Source organism: Callionymus lyra, chromosome 7 (genome assembly GCF_982586985.1).
Source record: "Callionymus lyra chromosome 7, fCalLyr1.hap1.1, whole genome shotgun sequence".
Classification (NCBI taxonomy): domain Eukaryota; kingdom Metazoa; phylum Chordata; class Actinopteri; order Syngnathiformes; family Callionymidae; genus Callionymus; species Callionymus lyra.
The window spans coordinates 30,195,559-30,221,913 of NC_141824.1; the positions used below are offsets into that span (position 1 = coordinate 30,195,559).

Below are 26,355 nucleotides of genomic sequence, written 5' to 3' on the forward strand. Positions count from 1 at the left end.
GTTTAGACTATTGTAACACTTTATGGTTCCGTGCACACGCTTCAGGACCAGAGGAGAGAAATCCTTCCAGGCTGTTGCTCCTAAGCTTTGGAACAATCTTCCTCGCTCTCTGCGCTTGATGGAGTCTACTGACTCCTTCCAGAAGCATCTTAGGACCTTTTCATTTGTGCACTTTTTTTTCCTAATTATCTTGGGGCTGATGTGTTCTGTCACTGTGTTGTCTTGACCTTTTAATGTTTTTAAATTTGTATGTATTTGGAACTGAGTATTGTTTTGTTGTTTAACCGCTTTTTGACCCTGGTCTGCGAAAGGCACTTTACAAATAAAAATGACTTACTTATTTACTTACTTTCTAAACAAGTCGCTGCAAAGGGTCTGTTCACACCAGAGCCAACTTCTTATTTTTTCCCCTGATAGAATCTGACATTATTCCTTCTCTGCTATGTCTCAGGAGCGTTAGAATAAATCTTTCTAAAAAGTTCCAGAACGATAGTTGTTTGTATTTTTTATTGATTGCAAAGTTCTTATCTGCCTTAGGTTTACATAGTTTCACTTCTGCGTCTTATATTGTTGCAAAGATTTGATGCACGCCAGCTGTCAAAAGCATGAGTTGCAATACACGTATTTCTCACATATATCAGAGCTATGTAAAAAAATCCTGTTTTTTTCTTTCATTTTCTCTTCATGGCACTATTGTGTAAAAGGAAAATTCACAAAATGAGAGCAACAGGTACATTGCAGCAATCGCATTCTGAACAAGCTTTTAAAATAGATTCAGACAGACTGCAATTTAGCTCAACATTTCCGCTGATGCTCCTATCGGCTGTATCGCAGTCAGGAGCTACTGCTTCAGTGAACAGCACATCTCACAGAATAATTATTCCAACAAGGTCATCGAGAAGGAGCAGAGTTTCAACCCTCAGGTCACTAAATTGCAGCCCTTCCTTTACGACTACTTTGAGCAAGTCTTAACAACTACTAAACAAATGAGCGCAACGCCGAACAAACTTGCACTTAATGGCCCCTACGTGACACTTTATAGGTTCCTACAGAATCCCACTTCATTCATAAAAATCCTTCCCGGCCAGGTTAAAATGTGCCTCAATTGCTAGTTATTACAGTAAGATGGTCTTGTCGAGGGTGAACTGATGTAATGCTAGGAAAGAAGATATGTCAGAACTTGCAGACCCAGCCGTTGCATCAGTGAGGTCTAGTAACAGACGGTGGCAGTAAATGGTTAAAAACACATTTTTCATTCCAGCCAAACTTTAATTCATTGTTTGGCACTGAACCATCCGACATGTGTGACAGACTTCAGCACTACAACCCTGCAAGAATGTCGAATATTAAACCAATAAGAACATGAGTGGAATGTGAGCTGTGTTACCATGAATCCTTAACAAAGGTTTAGTTCACTTTATTGATTATTAATTATTGATTATTAATTTAGTAGTAATATAATATTTTATATTCAGGGGAGTAATATATATACTACTACTTTAAACCATATACCAAGTGTTTTTATGAAATGTTTTACTTCTTTTTGGCTGAGTTCATTGTAATTGTACAACATGAGTAAGATAATTACCATACTTGGGTATGTTCATGCTAGAACACAGACAAGCCTTGTTTTCCATGTTTAAAAGTGTAAAAAGTTATGTGAAGTGAAAGTCACATATAGAAATCACACACTTTTTTTTTAATATTATTGTTGAATACGTTTTTGATGGCTGGTTGTTATTTCATGTTGGCATTTTGTTTCCAGCACAGTCCTGGACAAAGCATTTATTTGATTTTTTTTGTTCTGGGTTAAAATCTCATGTTACAACGTTGACACCTTTGCTTGTAGGCCTGTATGTTATTTGTATTTTGTTGTGTTTTAAACAAAAACAAAAAACAAACAAACGTGGTTTGAGCAGCTTTTATTCAGATTGTCATGCAGCATAAATTTGACACACACTCCTGTCCAGCCATGTTTCTTTTTATAGGGATCTCAATGAAACTGCCCCCAAGACATTTATTTACATTGGTCATATATACAACGTCAAACCCCTTTGTTCCTCTCCACCCGGTACAGAGCACACCAGCTGTCATGGACAGAAACACGAAGACCCCCTGGACAGTACTCCCGTCAATCAGACACATGCGCACATTTCTGTGCACAATTTAGTGAAGTATTTTTTTTTTCCTAAGGAAAAAAAACTTAAATCCAATCTTCACAACTATGCTGATCGCACACCTATAAATTATTGTGAATTATACTTTACAGGTGGAGTTTATAGGCTGCATTTTGAGGAATAAAATGTATTAACTAAATCATATTAAATCTTGGACAGTTGACTTGTACCAATTAAATATGCATTGTTTTAGTTTTGCATTTATATTTCAAATAAATATTCCTAAATAGTTTTCAACCAACCACATTTCATTTCATTGAACATTTCTTGATTTTGTTGACCTTTAATAACGTCAACATTCAAAACCACCCCTGAGTGGTTACATGTTGGCTTCACTTCTATTCGGCTATTGTTCCACTTTCAGAGGGATTTTCATTTTTCCTGTACGAACAAGTGATCGAAATAGAATTCGCCGAATACTTTCTAATCCGATTTCCACCTTTTGAAAATCTATCTTTCATTTATACGAGAAAAGAAAGTTACAGTCTGTTGCCAACGGTTTAATTCCAGGTTGTGTGTCACACTGCATGCCTGGCATCTGGGGTGCAGAATGGATGGAAAAGAACATGGAGGGGTGACAGAGGAAAGAGGAGGTGCTCTCTTAAGAAAAAAAAAAGGGTGTGTGTGGGTGGGGGTGCATCTTCACTAGTGTTGGTGATGTGGGGGGTGCAGCTGGGAGGGGCGAGGAAGGGGGTGAAGGAGAATGAGGGAGAGAGAGAGAGGGGCGGAAGGGTGAGGAGGGGGTGAGCAGACAGAGGCGGAGCTGCTTCCCTCCCCCTCCCTCCCCCGTCACTCTCTGAGTTCTCCTCGCAAATTACCTGTTTCACTCCGGGCGAGCACATGTGACACTGCGGAGAGGAACAACACCACTAAAAAACACCACTACTCGTTTTATTTCCAGGGGCTGCGAAACCCACCGAGACAAAGTCTAAAGTCCAGCAAGTGCTTTTTCGAAGCAACCTGTGAAGCTACCCGAGGATCCATGAGCGCCGCCAGGATGCACTTGTTGTCCGCCCTCTTCATCACCGCGCTGCTGCGCCGAGGTAGGCTAACGTTAGCCACAGAAAGATTTAACAAAGTCTTTTTTAGTTTCTCTATGTAGTTTTTTCTGTCGCCAAAACTCTCTTTTAATTCGCTTTGAGTGTAGTTTTGGCGACTTGCTGAAATGTTCCCTCCAATTTAAATCAAAGTAATCCTCCCTTAGTTTCACTTTTCTTTCAGTTAACTATACTTAATCCCAACTATTCTTCTATTTCCCGTCCGATTGGTGACGAGTCGTGGTATCATCCCAACATGTGCTACTGCTATGATGTCACCATTATCAGTGGAGTTGCCGGGAAAAGATGTTGCGTTCACGTCCTGTGCGGGTTCTGGTAATTACAGGCTCGTGCTGCTGCTGACAGTAATTACACATCCGACGAGGCTCCTCTTTGGTGTGGGCTCTTGTAGATGAGAATGCGTCATTGTGCTGCATGTGAAAAATCACCACTTTAGTTCCCCTTGGTATTGATCCCCAGCCAGGGACAGGTTTGGTGGCTGTAAGAATACAGTTATTTGGACCCTAATGATTTGTGTGCCTATAGTCAAAACAGTAAAAAAAAAAAGTACATTAAGTGAATCTAATGTGATAGAAACCCTTTTTTTGGTTTTACAATTGGATTTTGGGTTTTCATTTGGGTCATTATTTGTGGCTAATTTAAGGGTTGAATTGTCTGTTCTATAAAGCTACTGGATTTCGACATTACTCCACCTTTGCTACTTTGGCGGGCTTGTCCAGTTCAAATATTTACTCTTTCTTTCAGCATTCGACCATCAACTACAATGGTATTTAGAAAGAATTCATAATGCTGACGATCAAGTAAACTGGTTTTATCAAAAGTTGCTGTATAAGTCAATAATATGATACGGTTTATTGGAGTTATTTTCATGGCAAACTTGCTCTAGGGTGTGTAAAAATATGTCAATGTTATATGAGACAAAATAATTCTAAAGTATTCATAGAAAGAAAATCTCTGACTTTATTTTTCTTTTCTTTTCTAAATATGTATTCCAAAACAGCAGTTTAGTAGTAAATGAAAGATATAAGATATATTCAGCAAAACTCATTTAAAATGAATTAAAAAACATACAGAAAAAGAACAAATTATTTTGTGTTCTCTACATTTCTCTATATTTGTTCTACTTTTTTATTCAAGGAAGTAAAGCACTGCAGTCCTTATTGGTATGAATCAAAAAGAAACACAGCTTTTTTTTCCTCAAGCTGTTGGAATATACTTTATCTTTGTAGAATAACTGACGATTTGATACCATTTAGCCTGATTTCTTGTCTGCCACATCAGGCCAGCAGTTAGCTGCCTCGTGTGTTTACACCAACAAGGCCCTAGAAGGTGAGCTCTGGTGTGGAAAGAAAAAGGGCGGAGAGGTTGTTATCAGAGGACTTCCCTCGACTCGTCGCAACACAGTGGTGGCTATTTCTGAAAATGAACACCGACCAGCACCTATCTGTCAAGCCTTGCTAGTTTATTTGCCAGGAAACAGACTTAACCTGTGAAGGGTGTTGAAAGACTGACGTAAGTTTGTAATGAGGATGGACTTTATGGTTGTCCGCACTCATGCCCACAGTGATGGGCAAAGTGAACACAACAGATGGCTGCCGTTCCTCTTTGGGATCCCTGTCTTCTTTATCAGTTTGGCGTTGTGTGATTAAGTTTGGGGTCGATAGTGGTAATAAAGAACAGGCCGGGTTTATGACGTTAGCAGCACCAGCTCCAGGGTGAATCTCCCAGAGACAGACAACAAAAAAAGAAACCACATCACTCAGAGAACAAATAGTCTAGAAAGATGCGTCTGTTTTTTTCGGTCACTCCCCTGTCTCCTCCCTCCCACACCCCTCCGTCCTCCCACACAGACAGACTCTCGGTGTCACAGCTGGTATTACTTGTCAAGTAGGTGGGGGCGCCTCCTTTGCTAATGGACTAATCTCTTTCGGGGGTCACCCAATTTCACCTGAGATAGATTCACTCCCCGCTCTTTCATCTTCAACTAGACTGCGTCCAGGCTTGTGAATGTCGCCGAGGAAACGGAGAGCTTTAATTGTAGACTCTAGCTCCTTACAGGATTTTGGAGATTTGTGAGCAAGCCCTGACTTGTTTATAGGCAGCCGTTCTTACCCTTGATGTTTTTTCAAGTTGTGTGGATGTCTCTTGTTTGAAAATAGATTTCTTTGTGACTGGCAAAGTATTGTGCACCTTCATGTAAAATTCAGATGCATCCTTGAGAGGCTCAGCAGAAGGGAAATAGTTGCATTTGTACTTTCTCTTAAAGTAAAAAGTTCCCATCTTCTGATCAAAGTTTTAAAGTTTTTATTTAGCTGCTGATGAAAATGTATGTATGTAAAAATCCATATAAATATTTAAAATTAAATGATACATATATACACATCAGATTGGCCTTTTGAGGGATAGAAGATAATATTCATCATTATATGACTATTAATTGTCCCAAACTACTGTAATATTGCTTGAATTAAAAATGAGTTTTGTACTCTGCCGATTATAATGCAGAATATAAAGACAATGTCTTACTGTGAGCCCTTGATATTCATCCATGGAGACTTTTACTGCATATGAGATGGTTTTTATTGTACTTTTTATGTCTATAAAATGTACAGAGCCTAAAAGAAATACTATGGTATATTGCCCACAATTTTTTAATGCCACATTTGATTGATAATATTAATGAGTGACGAGGCACAAAAAAAATCTTCTCCCGCTTCAAGTATGTTAATTATTTGCTCATGTATTTGACTGTTATGGGAAGTGAGACAGATGCCTCCACTTCCAGAGAAAAACACTGTGGAAATATGGTGTAACAACCAACCAGATGTTCAGTGTTTGTTCTCATTTGTGCAGATTATGGAGCTTGTACTATGAATCTAGTGACATTGTGAGAAAATGCAGATGCAGATAGTGAAAATAGAGAGCCAGTTCTACACAAGTCAGGCGAAGTCTGAGTACATATCAAATATGTTTTATAGTTGGGAGCCCCCTGTGTCGTCTACCGGCAGGAGGTCCTGAATTCCTCACAGTGGCCCTGGCAGCATCGTTGCATATGGGCCCCCAGCTTAATTGACTACTGACTTGGAAACTTTAAATTACTCTGATAAAACGAATGATCAAGAAGACGAAAGGGGTGGTAAGGTGGAGCCCTGCAGAAGAAGTGGTTTGAGAATAATTGTGTCTGATTGTTCTGATAAACCCAAATAATTGTGACCGTGATGCAAGTCTTAATGCATCACAATATCAACATGCTTTTTACTAGTTGGGATTGGGCTTGAGTTTGACATGACTCCGGTCGTCTCTCTCAGAACTCCATCTCTCCAAGTTATGACCCTACACACCCACCCACTGGCGATAAATGTCTTTTCCCCTTCCCCCCTGCAACACAACAAACAGGTGGATAAGTGTTGTTTTAGTGCCCTGTGTCTTTATGATCCCTGTTTGTGAGCGCAGTTGCTGAAAGAAATCCTTGTTGTTGCCACTACTCATTGTATATCAGCCAAGCAAAACTTGAATCCATAGCTCCCTGAATGTTTCCTTCAGCGAATGAAAAGGCTTGTGTTACAGAAACAGTCACTCTAAGGCAATTATTTATTAGAATTGAAGCTTTTTGTCTGGCTGTGACAGTCTTACACACATTAATATCAAGTAATAACATTACAGTTTGAAAATCTAAGCTATCACTCATATGCTTTTCAATAGTATTCTCCATGTTAGTGTCACGATAACGTAACTGAATTAGCACCATTTTTATATCAGTACTTATGAATAGTTCTGATCTTTTTTTGCGTCAAAGTTGATTTACAACAGTTCGAGGTGAAGAGTGCAGCATATGATCTTCACCAGAATAAAAGCATTTAAAGCTAAAATTGTAAATTAAGGAAATGGAAGATTTCCATAACAAATGTTATCCTCAATGTTCTCCTCAAAAATATTTCAAACAAAATTAATAATTAGTTAATTCTTGAAGATCTGGTATTTGTCAGGATTTATTTTATTGCAAGTCAAATGTACAGTTAAAACGTAGCTTAAAACAGGTCTTTTTGTATATTTATCTTCTCATTTTCTTTTCCTAGTCCTTTGCAAACTGTTGTATGTTTGTAAAACCAAGTTATTTGTTACTATTGGGTATTTTAACTGAATCGTTGCCAGTCACCTTTGTGTTGATCGTAGTATCACTATTTATGACGTTGTGTATTTAAAACTCTAACTTTTTTTAAGCTATACATGATTTTACTTTACATTTACTGCTAACATAGTAATTAACACACTATTATGACACAAACTGTGTCCGTTATTTGGTTAGTTCTGTTTGATAGTTTAGTTTTTCATAAGACAGAAATAATTACACGGACCGCAGTGTGATACTCGAAGCTCAGTGAAACCTGCTTCCCAATATCCTCATTGTGCAGGTTCACGGTCCCTGCTATGCAAAACAATACGCTTTATTTGTTTTCTGAGGGGAGGGACCAAAGTTCTTTTGTTTCAGACATAAAGAAAAGCTTAACAATAGCTGAGGCTGTGATTGTGCCTTGCAGTTGTGCTCATTTATATCCTGGAAAAAGCCAATTGAAATGCATGAAACTATCAAGTAGGGTTTTGGTGAAAGAAGAGTTTCACTGTGAAGTTGGGCGCCCCTTGTTTTAGGGACAAAAGTGAGGTTGTATTTGTCCTTTGTGACAGATGCAGCTCTCATTGGTTTCTCCTGGACTCCTGCTGACGGTATTGTGAAGCGGTTCTTCTTAAACAAATGAGTGTATGACAGTGACTTCTTGCTCCTGCTCCTCCCTTTGTCATTAATATGAAACAGCCACACACCCCTCTGTGAGGGCACAGAGGAGCTTCTGCCAGTCTCGCCTCTTCACAACCTGACTGGGGAGGGGGAAGGGCTGGGCTCCCCTCCATATGAAAAGCGTGGGACCACACCCATCTCATGGTGGGATCTTTGTTCAAATTTTCCATTAGAGTCATTGCTCTGACTTAATGAATTCTTCAAGAGGCCTCCATTAGGAGGGATGAGAATTATGGCGGCAGAGACAATGACCCTGAGGAAGTGTGTGCGCGAGGCTAGAGAGCATGAGCTTGAAATAGCTTTTGTTTATTTAAATAAAAGCATGTAATTAACTCCTCCTTCTCATGAAAATGTATGTTAGAGGCTTAAAAAGAGACAGTGGCCAGGCCACACCCTTTGTGTTGAAAAGGGTTAAAATGGTGAGGCGGTTTCATGTCAGAAAACTAACAATAAGTGCAACTAACAATATTTTCTAACAGATAAATAGATAGATAAAACTTTATTGATCGGAGGTCTCCTTCGAGAATTTGCCATGGTCCAAGACCATCTCCTTGGTCTTTGAGATGTTCAGCTGCAAGTGGTTCCTCTCACTCCGGTCCACAAAGTCACGTATCACTCCTGTACTCGTCCTTGCTGTTGTCCCTGATGCATCCAACAATGGCAGTGTCGTCAGCATACTTCTGGATGAGACTCAGCTCAGAGTTGTAGCAGAATGATTATTGTGGTCTTCTCAACCGGAAATGATATTATTTAAATAGTTATTCAGATAATAAGATTTTTTCCCTCATTAGTGGAAACCTGCACACAGACATTATACCCTTTTTAACTGGTGTAGTTTAGCCAAAATTATAGTATACCATTTTAACACACCCATGTATCTCTATTGTGTCGAGCTTGCTTCAAATGTACTAACATCATAGACGTGCCACAATGAAACCTCACAAATGAAATCTATTTGGCAGTTCAAGCAAGTTTTCCATTTTTTTTCCCGAGGTTGCTCAGAGTGAAATGCTACTAAACTTTAAGCCCGAAAAATGTATGTATTTAAAATGATGTAATTAAATAAATAATAAAACATTAAACAGTATATTAAAATTACTAAAACAATCCAGAGGTTGTTCCGTTTCGTAGCCTCTTCAGATTAAGTTTGTGTTTGTTGAGTCATTGAATGTTATCCCTCCCACAGTCAATAATCTTTGTCTGCTATTCATGTGCGAGGAAAGGATGAACCCAAAAACCTTTCTGAATGGTGCAGTACCTGCTAGAACCATGGCTTCATGAATAGGAGCTCTTAATCCAAACTGTTGAGTTTCAAGTTGATATAACCTCATGGCTCTGTTATCTGGGATGAGCTCAAACTAGACCTAGCTTTTGTTGACCTTAAGAGTTAGCTCGGGGTATCATGTCAAAATTTCTTAATTCACATTCAACGTATTTTAGATAAAGCTTTTATCTGGGGAAGCGATGCCAAAGTTGGTGCAATATGCTGGTTAGTTGGAGGTGGCCGTCTTGCTGGTGGCACACCAAGCTGCAGGAAAAGTGCATAAAAATATCAATTTTGGAAATTGAATCTATTACACCCACTTCTACTGTTATTATTTATTATGTGTATCATATGTACAGGGATACTTTGTTCGGTTTGAAGAGAACTTTGCAGAGTCATTAAACACATTTGTTAAATTAAACCAAAGATGTATCCATCAATTTGTCATACAGTTACTTTTAGTGATGCAGGACAGTCAGTTAGGTTGAAACAGCGTTTGTGAAAATCTTATTTTCCAGCCCTAGGCTGAACAATAAAACAACACAGACCTTTTTGTCTTTTCTGAAGTAGTCTGTGTTGGGTCCCAAAGCTCTTTTGCAATCCTGAGAAGGAAGTTCCATTCCACCAAAACAGCTATTTTTCATTATCCAATACACTGCTGCCGTCTTGGTCGAGTAGCTTCACCAGAAATCAGACAGAAACGGTTCTGTTTCTGTTTCTGACCCCTGTATGCACATTCTTGGCATCTTAAATGCTGTTTCTTTGTGCTGCTCGAGTGTCCACCGTCCTTTCGTCATACGCTGCTGCAGCAGGCTATGCTGCCTCAAGCTATCTGTGATTGCTCCTTCAGTTGGACTTGCAGTAGACAGGAGATCTCATTCACAGAGACTCTTGTTCACAGGAGTGTATTTCTAAGACAGGGATTCAAAGCACCCAGTATTAGCCTATAGGAAAGAAAAGATTGAATGGTTGACTTATGTCTCACGGTCAAATCTTTTCAAACAAGGCAGATACCATGAGTGAATCCACATGTATTTTCACAGCTCTGTACATACATGAGATTTGCTTGCTTTATTGCACCGATATGCAGACAACATACTGTAAAATGTGTCTGTATTTGTTAGAACTCTTTTAATGGATCCTTGGGGACAGCACAGTTCTGAGTATCAGCCAACATTTCAAAACCTTTTAAACAACAGTACTTTGACCCTATAGAGCTTTGAGCAAAATGCATCCAGATGGTATTTCAACGGTATTTTTAATGGAGCTAGTCTGAAATCTTACTTGTCCTAAAATATCCTAAGAAAAAACATGTGTGCGATCAACAATAAATACTTAGTAGTCAGTGAATACAAACAAAAACTAGTTCAAAAATTAAAAATTAGTTAAAGTGTACATAAAAGCCATCACCTTCAACTTATTTAAATGTAGAACATTTGTCCAATTCATTCAAATTTAATTTGTTTCATTATTTTTTCGGCTTATTATACCAAATGTTTTTTTCTAAAATAAAATTGTATTAAAAATTGTATTAAAATCTTGCCAGACTTTACATACAGTATAACCACATTAAAACTTCATGTTGTGGCGAATAAAAATACACAGTTCCTTTGAGTGAAATCACAGACAATAAACACAAAAACTATTGCACTAGCCAAGGTCTTAACAAATTGATAGGACATGTTTGTTATTTTGGTTGTTACATCGTGTCCATTAGGTTTTTATCAAGTGTTTATCTTCAAGTTGTAATTAAATGTTTAACTAAAGGTAAGCATTATTTCTAAACTGTAGTGTTCTTACCAGCGTGACAAAAAACCCAACTTGGAAGTAATTAATAAACAAGGCAGTAATTAACTAGGGGTGTTAAAAAATATCAATACAGCAATAATATATGGATATTCGACATCACGGTTATGATAAAAAAAAAGTTTTGTTCCTGTATTGTTGTGCCATATTCTTACCAATACACACCCAGATAACTAAAGTGTTTTTGAAGATGTGATTCTGATTAAACTTGATTAAAATATATATTTTTAGGAACACCCAGAATGCATCTAAAATGCTTTATTTTATTGTTATGCAGCAAGACCTCAAGAGGAAGTGGAGAGACTCTTGTCTGGTAAAAGAACCCTTAATTCTGACTAGGGGCTTAAAGAGGTCAAGTATCTCTTAATATAGGGGGGACAATATCAGTTCTTATGAGCCTTAGAACTGCTATTTAAACAAAAGGCTTTTCATAATAATGTATTCACATTTTTAGAGATACTTTCACTAGATTGCACTATTTATCTAAAATATAAGTTTGAAAACCTGACCAGTAAAATATCTAATTATCTTTAAAAAAAATGCAGCATTCAGCAGAACATATTGTTCTTGGAATGACAGGATGAAAAAAGGGAGCTCACAAAAGAATGTGACAACATTTGTTTTTGAGTGTTATCTTGAAAGTTTTAGGTAAAAAAGCAAACTGGTTTGTGTTAGTTGAAAATATGTTGAAATAGATCTTTATCATTGGAGCTTAAATGTTCTACAATACTTCAATTCAATTCAATTCAATTTTATTTAAAGTGTCTTATCATAACAAAGTTATCTCAAGACACTTTACAGTTGAAGTAAGACTATAGTCGATTAAGGAAAAACAGATCCCAGCAATTCAACAATGAGAAATTACTTGAAAAATCATATGCTTTTGATAAAAATGTTCTCCAATTGTTCTTTATATAAGATGAGTTAAATCCATTTTAAATTACACTAAAGCAGCTCAACAATTATTTCTTATCTCTACTATAATGAGGGGAAAATGCAAACGCAATAGTATGATGCATTGACTTGAGAGAATAAATATATTAAATCATTCAATGTGCCAGGAAGAAATTGTATTCAAAATAGAAATATGACCATGTTTTTTTTAAGTTATTAGAAGCCTTAAGGAAGATATTAGTGTCTCCATGAATATTCATGTGAAACTGAATCTATAATGTTTCCAGCTCACTTCTATTCTTCTGTGTTGCCTCTGGCGTAGTGCTGCGGTTAAGCCCTGATGATAAACCACATAATCCCGAGATTTCCTGGGAAGAGAGAAGAAAAGCCAGGATACTTTGCACCCAAAAGTCTCTGACTTACATTTGTGCAAAGATTACTTTTCATTTTTCAATGTCATTTTATTTTTTCATCTCCACATTAAAGTCAGTTAGATTCTAAGAGAATCCACTTCCTTTGTATAAATGAATGCAAATGTTTAGGGGGATAATGGGCTCTGGCATCATAGAACAAGGGTTTTTAACTTGGCCATGCATGTAAATGCATTGTTACAAATCATATTTAATTAATTATTTTCATCATTCTTTTCCTCAAGATTGAAGGATATTCAATAGTTTCAGCCTCCCTGCAGCATAAATCCATATACCCATTCTGAGATTCAGCTTCAACCAACAAGTTTGATCTTTGCACTAACAATAGCAAGAATTATGTTTTTCTTCACACCTAGCCTCAGTTTCATTGACTGTTTGCAGGATAGTTTTTGGATGCAGTTGCCCAAAGCAATGTGTTTTTGTCTGACCCTGCAGTAGGGAGAGACGGCGGGTCCCGAGACGTTCTGAAAAGCCCGCTGACTCAGTTTGCTGAAAGGGAATAACATTCCCAATGAGAGCTTAACTTCCAATACTTTGGGCAACATTGTTTATATTTAAAGAATTTGGGGCTGCAGGGGAAGCTTTTGCACATTTGTTTTGAAACTTGTTTTTTTAGTATAGCTATGTTTTTATCTGGTTCTGAAGAGTTCCTGCTCTCTACAAGGGCTTCCTTAGACTGAAAAGATGAAGGGAGCTGCTACATCTGTGCCACTGCCAGGGTTGATAGTTAAAAGCACTTATCTTGATGTATAGCCACGGTTCATGTCTTGGTGGGACAAGAAAATGTAATAGCCTCAGCTAATGAAATCATTCTGCCTTAAAGGATTCAGGATGACGGAGACATACGCTGAATTGCATAAAGGGAGAAGGCTTATCTCATCCCATGGAAACAATAGGCAAAGGAACGGGATTGGCAGTTTTATCTGTTTTATGTCAGTAAGAAAAACAAGATAACAATATTAGTGACATTGATTAACCAAATGATGAATGGACTTTTGAATGGATTTGACATATGCTGCTGTGTTCTGTTCATGGAATACTTAAACATGTCATGTCTGATCTCTGGCATGAGATATGTGCTGGCAATTTAACCAGAACAAAAACCTCTCAGCTAGATCATCTTACGGGGTTAGGTTTCTGTCTTGTTTGCATGATGGTGATCAGAATTTGCATCCTCATTCGGCATGTGAGTAATTTAAACAAAGCTTGAATTGAAACAAAAAGATTCTGAACCATGCAGATACACAGGCATAACTATCCTTTAATTCACATTATAACTTTCTATTTCTCATATTTATTGTTCTTTTTTATAATGATAAAAAATTATATTTATTAACAGAGAGTTAATGTTCACCATTCAAAAGTTAAGGAATCTTTGTATGGAATTGTGTTTAGCACTGTCTCATGATTCCCCTATTTAAACCTTATTAGATTGGGTCATATTATGTGGGTTTGTGACCTGCAGATGAAAATGACTGTAAATAATCTCTTACGTTTAATTGAATCGTAATCTGGAATCAAGTTGCAATGCTTTAATTAGTTAATGGTCAGTGGGAGGTATCTCAATAAATGTCAAATTAGACAATGTCTGATGTTACTATTACAGTTGCCGTTCTGTTGATTATTAAGAGAAAATCTCCGGACATCTCTACGGTGTCCCAGCTCATCTTAATCAAAATAAACAAAAAGCCTGAAAGATTCAATGTACAAGCCTTTGTGTGTATTATCTGCATTCTTTGTATTCCTCCAACTACTCTGTGTTTAGCCAGCAAAAGGCTTTTGGGACCCCCGAAGTTAGACGTGTAAGTGGGACACAATTCTAAACTGTCATGTCTTCTTAATACCGACCAGTCTGTTTTGCTTATTGGAATGGGGAACGGCGCCTTCTCTGTTTCACAGCAAAGGGTTAGAAGGTCAGCATCGTCATTACGAGTGCACAACAGCACTCACAACTCTTTGCTCGGCTAATGTGAAAGTATCAGGCGTGCCACAGCAGTTACTAGAGATGAAAGCTAAACAAGCCATCTGCTGAACAAATGAAGATATCTACCTGTTAATATTTCCTGTTGTTTACAGCGCAACGAGGCATGCATTATTGATTCCCAGAGAGCAGGTAGTGAATTAGGACAAAGACAAAATTGTTGCTTACGTTTCCATTAATCATTCATTTTGCGATGAAATTGTGAATATGAATGACTCATGCAGTAACTAATGAGGCACTTTAAAATCAATAAGTGGTTGCCTTTTTAGTTTTCCCTCATTGGAAGAGAAATGAGCTTACTGCGGGGTACTCTGGAACCATGATCTGGGCAGTATGGTTGCTTTACTCGCTGTGTGGAAATAAGTCCATTTACCTTTAAAAGCAGTTTTTTGTTGAAGCTGGTGTGATTAGTTCCTCAGGCTCTGCAACTGTATTATGTTCAAACAGACCACGTAATAGTACATACAACTGCTCCCTAAGGACCTTTGCACTGGGGATTTTTCAAAGCCTTTTCACTAAAAGACTTGAGGTGCAAAAAGGAGGACTTGGAACCAAGGGAAGCAGTCGAAGAACATAACATCTATGAAGAAATAAAGAAAATAATAAATATTTTTACCCAAGATAAAATTAGTCAATTAATGTACTTAGAAACAATGCATTATGAAATCAATATCATCAAGCATTGAAAGCAATACACCCAATGGAACAGCAGGTGGCAGTTGATTCCAGAATTTCATTATAAACTTAGTTCACCCTACAATCTGCAAATAAGCTTTTTAAAGGGTTTGTTCATCCAAATACCACCAAGGTGTGTGTCTGTAATCTTCTAAATCATAATTCTTAACATTGCTGTGTTTCCATGAGGAAAGACATCGGGAAGCAACTGAAAGATCTGAAACTTCCTGGACAAACAAACTTAAAATATACAGACCTATACAATTTTTTCAGCCTATTTTAGGGTTTAACAGCAAAACACTGTTGCAGACACATTAACAAGTCAGACTTGATCTAGTTGGTTGGCCAGTGGCTTTAGGAAAAGCTGATTGTATGGTTTATCCTAATAAAATAGCTTCCCTCAGAATTATGCATTTCGAAGAGACGTAGTAAAATAAAGAGTATTTGATGTCAAAAAGGTTATCTTGAATGTGTCAGATATGAGTTATCGAGGCATATTAACACAGTTGGCTTGTGGTTAAAAAAAGAAGGAAGGGGACAGATTTGTTACCAATAGGCAGATTTATGGATCAGTTGAAACCCTTCAGTAATTCAAAGGGCACCAAATTCATTAGTACAAAGCATTACCCCTTGATAGATTCTCCCTGTGGAGTATTACACCATCTGCTGCCCCGGCTTATCCTCCAAGTATATTATATCAGGCAGCCTTCATATATTTCACGAGTTTGAATGCATTACAAAACTCTTGATTACACTTTCCCAGTGATGCTGGTGAGACTAATTCTGAGGACATAGTCATCTAGAACGTTTTTTTTTTGTTACTCTTAGTTTCAATACAAAAAAAAACCTGCATCTAGGCGCAGGCAAAGTTGCATCCACATGGAAACCAAGGCTGCATATTTAGTTTTGTAGGAAGAAACATTAATGTTCCAATTCCGAACATTACGTCAGACTTGATCTAGTTGGTTGGCCAGTGGCTTCAGAAACAGCTACGTATATGGCTGTACAGAATACACAAGTTCTTGGTCGAACCGTCGAATCAACCAGTTAGAGACATAATTGTAAATACTGTAGATTTCAGGTGGATTAATGTGTTATTAATAACACTTAAAACCTGTTCTCAGTTTGGAAACTACGTTTCCAATACCTATATCCCTGTGTAATGTAACATTATTAAATGCTTTCTGAGGGTTGCTGAACTCATCTTATTTGAAATAAAAAAAATTCAGTACTAGTACTACATCATTCCTAGATATATTGTGTGCATGTGTTATACATAACTACAGAGTGAAGTGCGTGACATTTATTTTTTCAATTTCTCACAGTTATAATGAATTCCATTGTTCATTAAATCATTCCATGTTATGTTGTGAGTAGCAAACTGACAAAAGAAAGCAAAAACAAAGTTTCATATTTAGATTTTATGTTGATTTCGTTCCCTTTTCATTTTTCTCACTTGCAACGCCTACTTCAATTACTTAATTGCTAGTAGAAAACTATTTTGAAAAACCTACATGACTGTTCTGCAAAGTGAACCACATCCGTAAAAAACGTGCTCAGGTGTTCAACTGGGGAGGTTATAGCTTTGCAGGAAAGACTTATTTCATTAATCGTTCCTTGAGAAATATGTTTAAATAAAACTTGAAGACTTTTCAGACGTTCAAGGATGTATCATTTTTATTCATAAGCAGATGAGGTCAGCTCTTCCGGCAACAGGAGAATCGGTCATAGATAAAATGAAGGGCAGTGAGCTGCATTAGTTAGGGTTAATGGGTGAGCAGGAGGCGGTGTGCAGCGTTAATGGCTGTGTTGTCTTTAATGGTACATCGTTAATGGCAGTTATTACAGGATGTTTGGAGTCCAGGCGGCAAGCTCTCCAATGATCGGCCTGGGGTTTACCTTCAGTCTCCCAGGAGGGTTGCCCCTCCCCTCTTGACCCCAGCCCTGAAATACATAATTCACGACATAATGGACGAGTTTTCTGAGTGCACTTACCACCTGATCACTCTAGCAGACTGCAGTCTTGAGGGCTGTCACGATTTACAACATTTTTAAGAGGTTTTTTTTTTTTTACAGACGTGTGGTGCAGTGTATTGAGGGAAAACCTTTTAAACACTAATGATAATACCACAAGATCAATTTATATTTGGAACCTGATGGCGAGTCATTTCTATAGGCCTCTCGTCTTTTCCATCTGTCATTTCCTTGAAGAAAATTGTCCAATATGTGCTTTTTTTCCTCTATGACATGATGATAGTCATTCTCCTGTAATTATAACCACAATTATATAATTTATGTTGAAGCAATAGTGAGTCAACCTGGTCTCAAATTGGTGAAGTGTGTCATACATAATAATAACATTTCCCGCTGCCGTGTTTTTTTGTATTTGCATACAGCCCGTCCAGATGACAAATGAGGGGACATTTTTAGTAATTATCAACACTATGAAGCTTCAACATTGTATTTGAAAGTATTTTTGCTTCAAGAACCAGTGAACAAAGTATATAAAGTTCTTTAATCAAACACAAAAAAGATTTTTTATCCACATCAAATGAATAATCAGGTAGTGGTGTAAGAAAATATCGATATAGCGATATGTCGCAATAGTCTTATTCACGATACTATATTGATATTCAATAGTACTGTATCGATATTTTTAAAAATATGTTTTTTTGCGTTGACGTCATGCAACGGCACAGCAGCGGCTCTGTTGCAGTGAAGATGTGAGCGGAGGTGCTGAGGAGGAGAAATCACGCGAGGTTCACATTTGATTAGAGAAAGTATATACTCATTTCTTTGTTGTAAAAGCCAGAAAAAGTGCTGTATCTTTAAAAGAAACAATATATTGTTGTTACTACACTATCGCAATATATTGCAATATATCATTGTTACTACAGTATTGCAAAATATCGCAATATATCGTATCGTCACACATGTACCATGTTGTATCGCCAGATTCTTGCCAATACTAAGGTATCAGAATGATTGACGTCAGTCGACCAGTGCTTTTGTTTTGAACTCTATTCACCTCGTCCTCTGGGATTATTATTGCTAGGTCTTTATTTTCGTTCCAATTTACACAGATAAGTCACAGCTGATGCAAAGTGTTTGGGTTCTCAGGGGGAATCGTCACCAGGTGTGCTGGGACTCGACAGAAACCTCTGACTTGAAAACAAACAAGATATCTAAGCCTGAAATTCTTCTCCAATTACAAGTGGTGGAACTAAAGGTGTTGTCATGTCATTTGTTGCTTGTGGAAATGAACCAAAAAGTGGTCTCATAAATACAACAAAAACTATTACAACTAGTGAATTATATCATTGTATGTATTTTTCTTTTATATTCTAATTAATGAAAATGTTCTAATTCATCAATTAAACAACTTTTTTTTTTCAAATAGAATTAATGAGTGATACATTGTCACTTTCATCAGACATGTAGACTCTCACTGTAGCAATGTATTCAAGGTCTTCAGTATTAAAAACCTATTTCTGCTTCAGAGAGTGGGTGATTTAATGTTCCCTCTGAAAGTTGTTAAACTAGATATAAAAAAATATATTGTGACGTGAATTTTCTCCAGTTTTGTCCTCATTGTGAAATGGGAATTTTTTGTCAGACAGAAATAGTTCTCTACTGCAGACCCAGATCCAGATCAATGCAAAGCCAGCATAAAGAAAATGGATTCTTTCCTATTCTTTACCAACATTATCTGAAAATCTTCAGTGATGACCATTGTATGTTTACCATGGGAAACTTTTTTTCCCTTCTTCTCTGGGGAAAGCAGCAATTAATCACACAAGCAGCTTAAAGCAGCCCAGTGCGTTACAAGCTTCCCTCTGCATCTTTAACACCTCCTGTTCTTTGTCCTGCCGTCTAAATCCCCGTCCATGGTCGGAAGCAGAAACCTGATGCCTTGCAGGCAGGACCGCACACGCCTGACACAAAGAAAATGGAGCCTGCATGTTCAGTCACAAGCCAACAATGGGAGCTCGACAGGTGGGATGGCAGGAAATGCATTAGTCTGCTTCCACCTGCTGTCATCAGAGTACGTCTGTTGACCACACATGATGCAGAAAATGAACACTGTTTTTTTCTGCCCCAGGGAAACAGAGATGTCTCTTTATAGAACATTTATCTCTATATCTATACATTTGGCAGGTCTGTATAGTTTGTTAGAGCTATTCATCATTCAAGCACATTGATCTGAAAAGATGCATCCACATTGTATGTTTCCTCAGTTTCACCCTAACTGGATTTTTGTTAGTTCATTTAATTTAGGTTTTTAACATGAGTGCTTTTGTTGGCCTTATAGCTAATGGCTGTGAAAATGTGTGAATGCCGATGGGTGACAACTATTGTGTTTGTACTCCTGGAGTGCAAATCATACTCAGCAACCACACAGCCTTCCCCATTTGCTGTCCATCCTCCCCCTCAGAACTGAAGGCGTGTTTTGCCCCCGAGGTGACTGGCATGTCTGAGTAGGCTGTGGAACTTGTGTTTTTTCACTTTTCTGTGTGGGTTTGTCCTGAGCAAGTCTTGAAACAAAGGAAGAAAAAATCAATAATACAATTACAGAATTCATTTTTTATTTATGAAGAGATTTCAAAAACATGTATTATATATATATCATTTTTATTACCCTCCATCGTATCATGAATCACAAAACTGACTACCTCTTTTTCACTAAATAGTTGTGGAATCAAATAGTTGTTACTTATACTTGTTTAAGCTTGACATGAGAACACTAACTGAATGATTTTTCCTTAAAAGACCATGTCTACTTGTGCAAAAATATTCATATAATGTGATTCAGCGCCTAAGTATGACTGTCAATGTGCAGTAGAGTGAATTAAAACATTTGGTAAGTAACTGCTGAAACAAAAAAAAACATTTTTGTTTGTCTAACATAGGTTATGATGTCCCAGTCAGATCCTGAACGAGTTAATGGTTATGTCAGCGTATTCAAGTAACGAGATTGAAGTGGTAGAATTTCACATTTCAAACACACACGAGTGGCCACTCTTTATATCATTAAGAGCGGCAAGCACTGGCCACTTTTACATAGCAGCGGAGAATCTTTTTCTGACAAAATATTGATTCTACTAAAATCTAATGGCAGTTTTTAAATTAAATTATAGGAAAATCAAAGGGTAGGAATGTACTCTTCATTTTTATTATCATAATTGTTCACATTTACTTCGTTTAACTGCAAAATATTTCTTTAACTTTCATGTATACATGTATTCCTACTCTTCACTGAGGACCATATCATACATAAGTCCTTAACTCAAAGTATATTAATCTGAATATCATTCTCAAGGAAACTGTCAAAAGCTAGTTTGCTTGTCACTGCTATGCATAGAGAAGATAACAGTTCTAAATGCATAAATACAGATTTAATTTTCTTACATCTAATTTCTCTTTTAATTTGTTAGTTTGAGCGTCAACTCAAGCCAAACAACCACACCGTCTGTCAGAATTCTAATAAAACATGTTGGACTTTGGAGAACATTTATAATAGAACTGTTGGATAAGAATCTATAGAGTGAATGACTTAATAAAAAACATTAAGAAGTAGAGCTGCGTAGTTCAACTGGACTTGAGAAAGAGCGTTCAGGGAAATGCATGAAAATTAAACCTTTGTCCGATGACTTCCATTCCAGAGACAAAGGTTTCTCACACGATTCCCTCTGTTTGATCATTCGAAACAGGAAGAGAATTTGCAGCGTTTTTTAAGGTTTATTGATTTCTTCTGTATCATAAACCAGTTTGTAGCCTGTAAAAACAACTGTATTGATTCAGAAGCTTTCCAGACATGCTCTGTTTTAGGGGGATATTTTATGTGGATAATAATGCTTAGATTGTAAACATTTATCCTAATTTAAATAACTATGACTGAATTAAGTCATGAATAATAGTCTATAATTTTCTGTCTATAATAAAGGCAATGTATTTTTGCATTAAATATTCAGAGATCATCAATGTATCTGTGTATATTAATCACCACACACATCATCCAAAGTTAAACACATTCAAAATAGGTCTAAATACCATATGAGTTGATACTATAGCATGGTGAGAGGCAATTATGGGCTGTAAATACACACAGTTGATGTCAGGACAGATTGTTCAGCGTGCGACAAAGCAGAATTTTATTTTTTTAAATGGCTCTGCTGTCAGTTACCTGTCAATGACAGCATTATACTTGTTTATAAAAGACAGATGGACCAAGATATTGAGAACATGTGCATGTGCACATAAAATAGATAAAAAAATATCATTGCGTGACTATCAATATACTAGCTGTAAATTGATTAAAATACATAGCCTGAAGGGTGCTTTGAGGTTGCGTTCTTTTTAGAAACTTTGCTGCTTCCTATAAAAGCTGTTTATCTTGTCAATGTGGAATCTAAATCTCCTCTGACACCACATAGCGGATTGATCAATATTCAGCACTTCTTAAATGATTAAACGAAGACAGGGACGAGAAAGTGGAATGTCATGGAAGGTTACATTTTCTTTGATTTCTGCCTGTTAAGGCAAGCGTTTCTCACTAGAAGATTCTCACCTTTCCAAGAGTATTGATCCAGTAGAAGTGGTTGTGTGTGCCCCCTCACCGACACATTGCTGCTCTTTGCCATCAGGTCTTTTGTGGACTAGCAGCATCGGAATCTCAATTCAAAATGCAGTCCTCATTTCTACTTACTAATAAGTTTTGGCCTGCTTTAACATTGGGCAGGGAGATGAGAATATGTGGACACACTCAGACACTGAAGGGGAAGCTGGAAAAATAAAGAAAAATTGGGATATAGAGATGAGTGCAGGGAGGTAGCTGATTTCCCTGGTGAGCTTCTATCTGAGCTGTCCTCACCTGTCTCTTCACAGGGATAGACGTACCTTAATCAGGAACATAAAAGTATCTCCTGCGGTGTGAACCCCTTTTCCTATCATTCAACTGTCTGTCTGTTTTGTTATCACCAGACTATTAGGTTTTTTCAGTCCAGTTTAAGTATAGAGACATTCAAGTTATTTTTGGATTAAGGAGGACTTGTCGGCGATGATGCAGAATAGGAAATAGCACAGTCTGATTCCTCGGCTCTTGATTTCCCTTCCTACCAACAAGTTTGTTGGGTTAGAGCTCATGTTTGTAGAACTGAAGTCATGCTGTGCACCTATGTAGTTTTGTTGCTAAGGATAACCTTATCTCTCTGAGCAGTGGGAGCTTTGTCTTCTGTAACGGCACATGTGTGATTAGTTCTCTTTGTGTAACTGTGTAATCTACACAGATAAGCTTTCTTCAGCATTTAATTCAAACTCTGTGCCATGGTTTATTGGAATATTAAAACAAGCTTTTCTGAATTTAAATATCTCATACAGGGAGATCGATAACCTTTGTAGCTCTGCAAGCTAAAGATGACAGTTTGTACAGCAAAGACAATCTTCTCAAAGCTGTAGCTAATTAATTTCTTAAAATTGATTTGTATATTAGGGAAACATACTAATACGGTCATATATTGGATGGGCATATTTGCTTGTTTGTAATTTCTTTATTTCTATATAAACACAGACACAAACCAAAAAGAAACATATTTTTTTAGTCTTTTATAAAGTAAAAAATGGTTTAATAAAAAGACTAGTCCGTAGACATTCAATTTATACAATCTCTGTGTTGAAAGTATTTGAAGGTTAATGCTTTAATTAGGTTTCATGATCATATGTTCAACTAAGACTTTCTCTGCAATCACATATGTATATATATCCAAAGACATTTTTGAAGAAAATATACATTTTGGATCTTGAAGGGGTTGGTCAAAAAAAGAGAGAAAAAATAATCACCTTAATGGAGATCCCCTCAGGACAAATAGGGAACTACTTTGTCATATCACCTTTATAAATTACTCATTTTACAACCAAAAACATGTTGACTTTTGTTGGCTGTCTTAACACTAGAAATTCAACTTTTTACCTTAAGGCTATAATTTCTCTTCATTTAACATTTAACATGTTAAAATGAAAACTGAGTCCATAATTACTTACTTTTTTTTTTTAAATCATCTTTTCCGTTTTGGATTAAAAATGAAGGCGCAAATGATCTTGTGTTTTTCACTCAAGCAACTCTTGGTTTAGGAAGGCAACACAGATTAATCAAGTTGGTCGTGACATTTGTTGAAAAACACGTAATCGACTGAAAATGCAAAGCAACTTTAAAGCTGAGTGGAAAACACTGAGCTCAAAAGTGTTCTGCTGTGCTGATTCAACCATCTTACCCTCCTGATCCTCTGACAAGATGATTTCTGGCATTTCAAAATGAAATGTTGCCACACATCATTAGACCTGACATATGCAAAACATGTGGCCTCTTCCTGCACCACGTACTAATTGAATTCCGCCTCCTGATACAGTCAAAAGTTTGGTTTGCTGCTTTATTCCAATACCGATGGTTCACTATCTTCTGCTTGGGCAACAGGACCACTAAATCAGACAGAAACATCTGATGTTTTTAATTTGCATTAGAAAGGCCAAGTTGCACACATCTGTTGTTTATACATTGTCTTCAGCGTTTTTAATTTAACAAGAAGTTATTTGACGACAATCTACATTTAACACCGTAAATTTAGTCATTACTGTCAATACTGTGTTACCCAACCTGATTATGAGAATGCTAAAGTAGCAGCATGATGATGTTTTTTTGAACTGTGAGGGAGATCACTGCAGGATATACTTTTGACTTCTGTTTTTGTTTGACAAGTGACAGATGTCATCCCTTTGTTTGGACCAGCAGTTCAGCATGTCACTGTTTGAAAGTCTGTTTTCGCCTTTTCTGTCACCACTAAAGCTGCGAAGGTTCATTTAAATTCACTGATAGTGCCAAGTTGCTGAGGAGCTGTTGTGTATTCAAATTCCTGAATGCCTTGTTGCTGAGCTGAAACTATTGATTTCTTTTTTTATCTGTATACCTACAAGTCGAAACTTGTTTGTGCACTATAAATCGCACCACAGGGTCAGGAATCTTTACATTTATCTTTACATTTATGTGTTGTTTCCATTGTTGGTACACTCATACAGTATATCACATGTAAATGTGGATAAAAACTGAAACTCTGGTTATTGTGCCTGATGATAAGGGTTGAGTCATTGACTCAGGCCAGTCTGTCAAACTGACAAAAGTCATGTCTCTAGTACAACTCTGCAGAAAACTGACCGGCAACTGTTTTCAGAAAAATATCTTAATTTAGGAATATATACAACACGGTCGTTTGTGTCTTCTCGTTTAGACTATTGTAACAGTTTATTTTCGTGTCTATTTTTTGCTAATACTAGTCAACAATGTAGAATTATTTCTCATAGCAACTGTTTGAAATCCCCGTTTTAGTCAAGTGGCTTGAGTATGATCATGAAGGGGCTCCTGAAAGCTTCAGTAGTGCAACACTTACACAATGTCTCAGAGGTGGCTCCGGCTTGGTGCAGACAATGGTAACCACAGTAAAAACATTTGCTTTCATTCAAACAAGATACAAACTAATGTCATGAGCAGTAAATGTGTTCAAACAGAGTGGCATTGTGTTTTCAAGACTGCTACTTTACTACACTACACTACATTATTTTTAATTTTATTGTAAGTGTTTGGTCATGTCTTTGTTCTGTAACACTTCGCTGAAGTGTTGATGGGCTTTTTCAGACACCCTCTCATGGATTTACTTGAGCCAAAGCCCACAGGGGAGCTGTAATGTGAATCTGAATTTAAAAAACGGAATAACACCTCATTTTGTGTCTCGGTCTGTCCGTCCCCTCTTTTCATTGAGACCATACTTCCATTCCCTCCTCCCATCCCCCATCTCAAACACTTGTCTCCATGGCAATCTTTTAATCAAAATTTGGGGAAGCTAAGGTTGTTTTCTTAATAAGGCTACATAATCACAGAGAAGAGAACGTCTTTAGTTATTGATAATGGTCAGTTATAAAGGCTGATGTTGAGTAGGGTAAGAAGAGACGTTATAAGTGTTTGTTGGTGATGACTGTATGAGATATTTGAAAAACGGTGGCTTTGCTTTTATCGTTCACAGCAAGCGCTCTGGAGACAGTTATCGGCCTGTATGGTGAGACGCTGGAGATCCCATGCAACAATGGAGCTGTAAACGAAAACGTGCTGATCACCAAATGGAAATATGTAAGTGGAGGACGTTAATGTAGTCAAATTGTTAAGTCAGTTTGACACCTATTTGTCATGTAGGACAAAGGAGTTGGAGTTTCAGGAGACTTGCTGAGCAGGAGCGCAGCTAAGGAGGTTGCAGTATTGGCTGACGATGAGTATAAAGGACGAGTCAGCATGGCCATGAACTCCAGCCTGATGCTTGCTGAGGCCAAACTGACGGACCAGCGCACTTTCACCTGCATGGTGGTGGCCGGGATTGACATCGTAGAGTATCCTGTCAACGTGGAGATCTACAGTGAGTACTAACATGACCTCAACCTGAACGTTCTTAGGGTTGTTAAAAGTAGTTTTCCTTCCATTATAAATACATATTTATCTGATTATGTTCATTTTTAGAAATTGACTATTTAAATGTATGACAATCCAAATATAAATGTGCTATTATCTGTTAGTTAATTATTGTTATATAAGTAATTGTGATTTCATTGTAATAAAGCTTCTTGTTTAAGAAAACATTATTTCAAATAGGGCGGCCGATCATTTTTTAGAGGAGTATTTATTAGTGTTGCAGCCTCTTCGGTCACCAAAAAGGGCATACTTGTTCCTTTCTGTGGGCTGTTCTCATGAGCTTGTGCATATTTACTCTGGGCAGCATGCTCTTCTCCCGCCATCCAAAAACATTTAGAGGTTAATTGATTTATCTAAATTGTCCGATGACCACAATGAGATGTTGTATATTGTTTGGTTGAGGTTGTTCCAGTACATTTTCCTGCCTATACCATAGAAAGAATCAGTCAAAAATAGTCTTAGTATAGTATTTAACTTAGGCAACATTCATTACATGCGGAAATCACACTTTGACAGCCAATGATGAATAATAAATGTATATCATGCTCTTTTTTCAGATACAAATGAAGACATGTTTTAACTTTACTATGCCATTATACAAAATGAGCTCAAGGACAATTTTATTTAATATATGCATGTTGCAGCAATAAGGACCCTTTATATCGACATAAAAATAACTTATATTAATATATATTTATTTACAGTTTTATTTTCGATGTAATACAAACATAAGTAAGTGCAACATTGGTATATTAATGAGCTACGTTTGTTTTTAT

General features: G+C 37.1%; 1 protein-coding gene across 4 annotated transcripts in view; it reads left to right on the top strand.

Moving 5' to 3' along the window:
• The first annotated feature begins 2,996 nt into the window (after positions 1-2,996).
• LOC148076076 (CD166 antigen homolog) overlaps positions 2,997-26,355 on the top strand; it is a 36,518-nt gene continuing 13,159 nt past the window's right edge. Inside the window, exons 1-3 of one of the 4 annotated variants that reach the window (XM_087794956.1) lie at positions 2,997-3,220; positions 25,143-25,246; positions 25,310-25,526. In XM_087794956.1, the coding sequence (XP_087651082.1) occupies positions 3,160-3,220; positions 25,143-25,246; positions 25,310-25,526 (382 nt within the window). In that variant the 5' untranslated portion in view covers positions 2,997-3,159. The remainder of the gene's footprint in view (positions 3,221-25,142; positions 25,247-25,309; positions 25,527-26,355) is intronic. The other 3 variants (XM_087794957.1, XM_087794954.1, XM_087794955.1) reach the window with 3 other exon arrangements.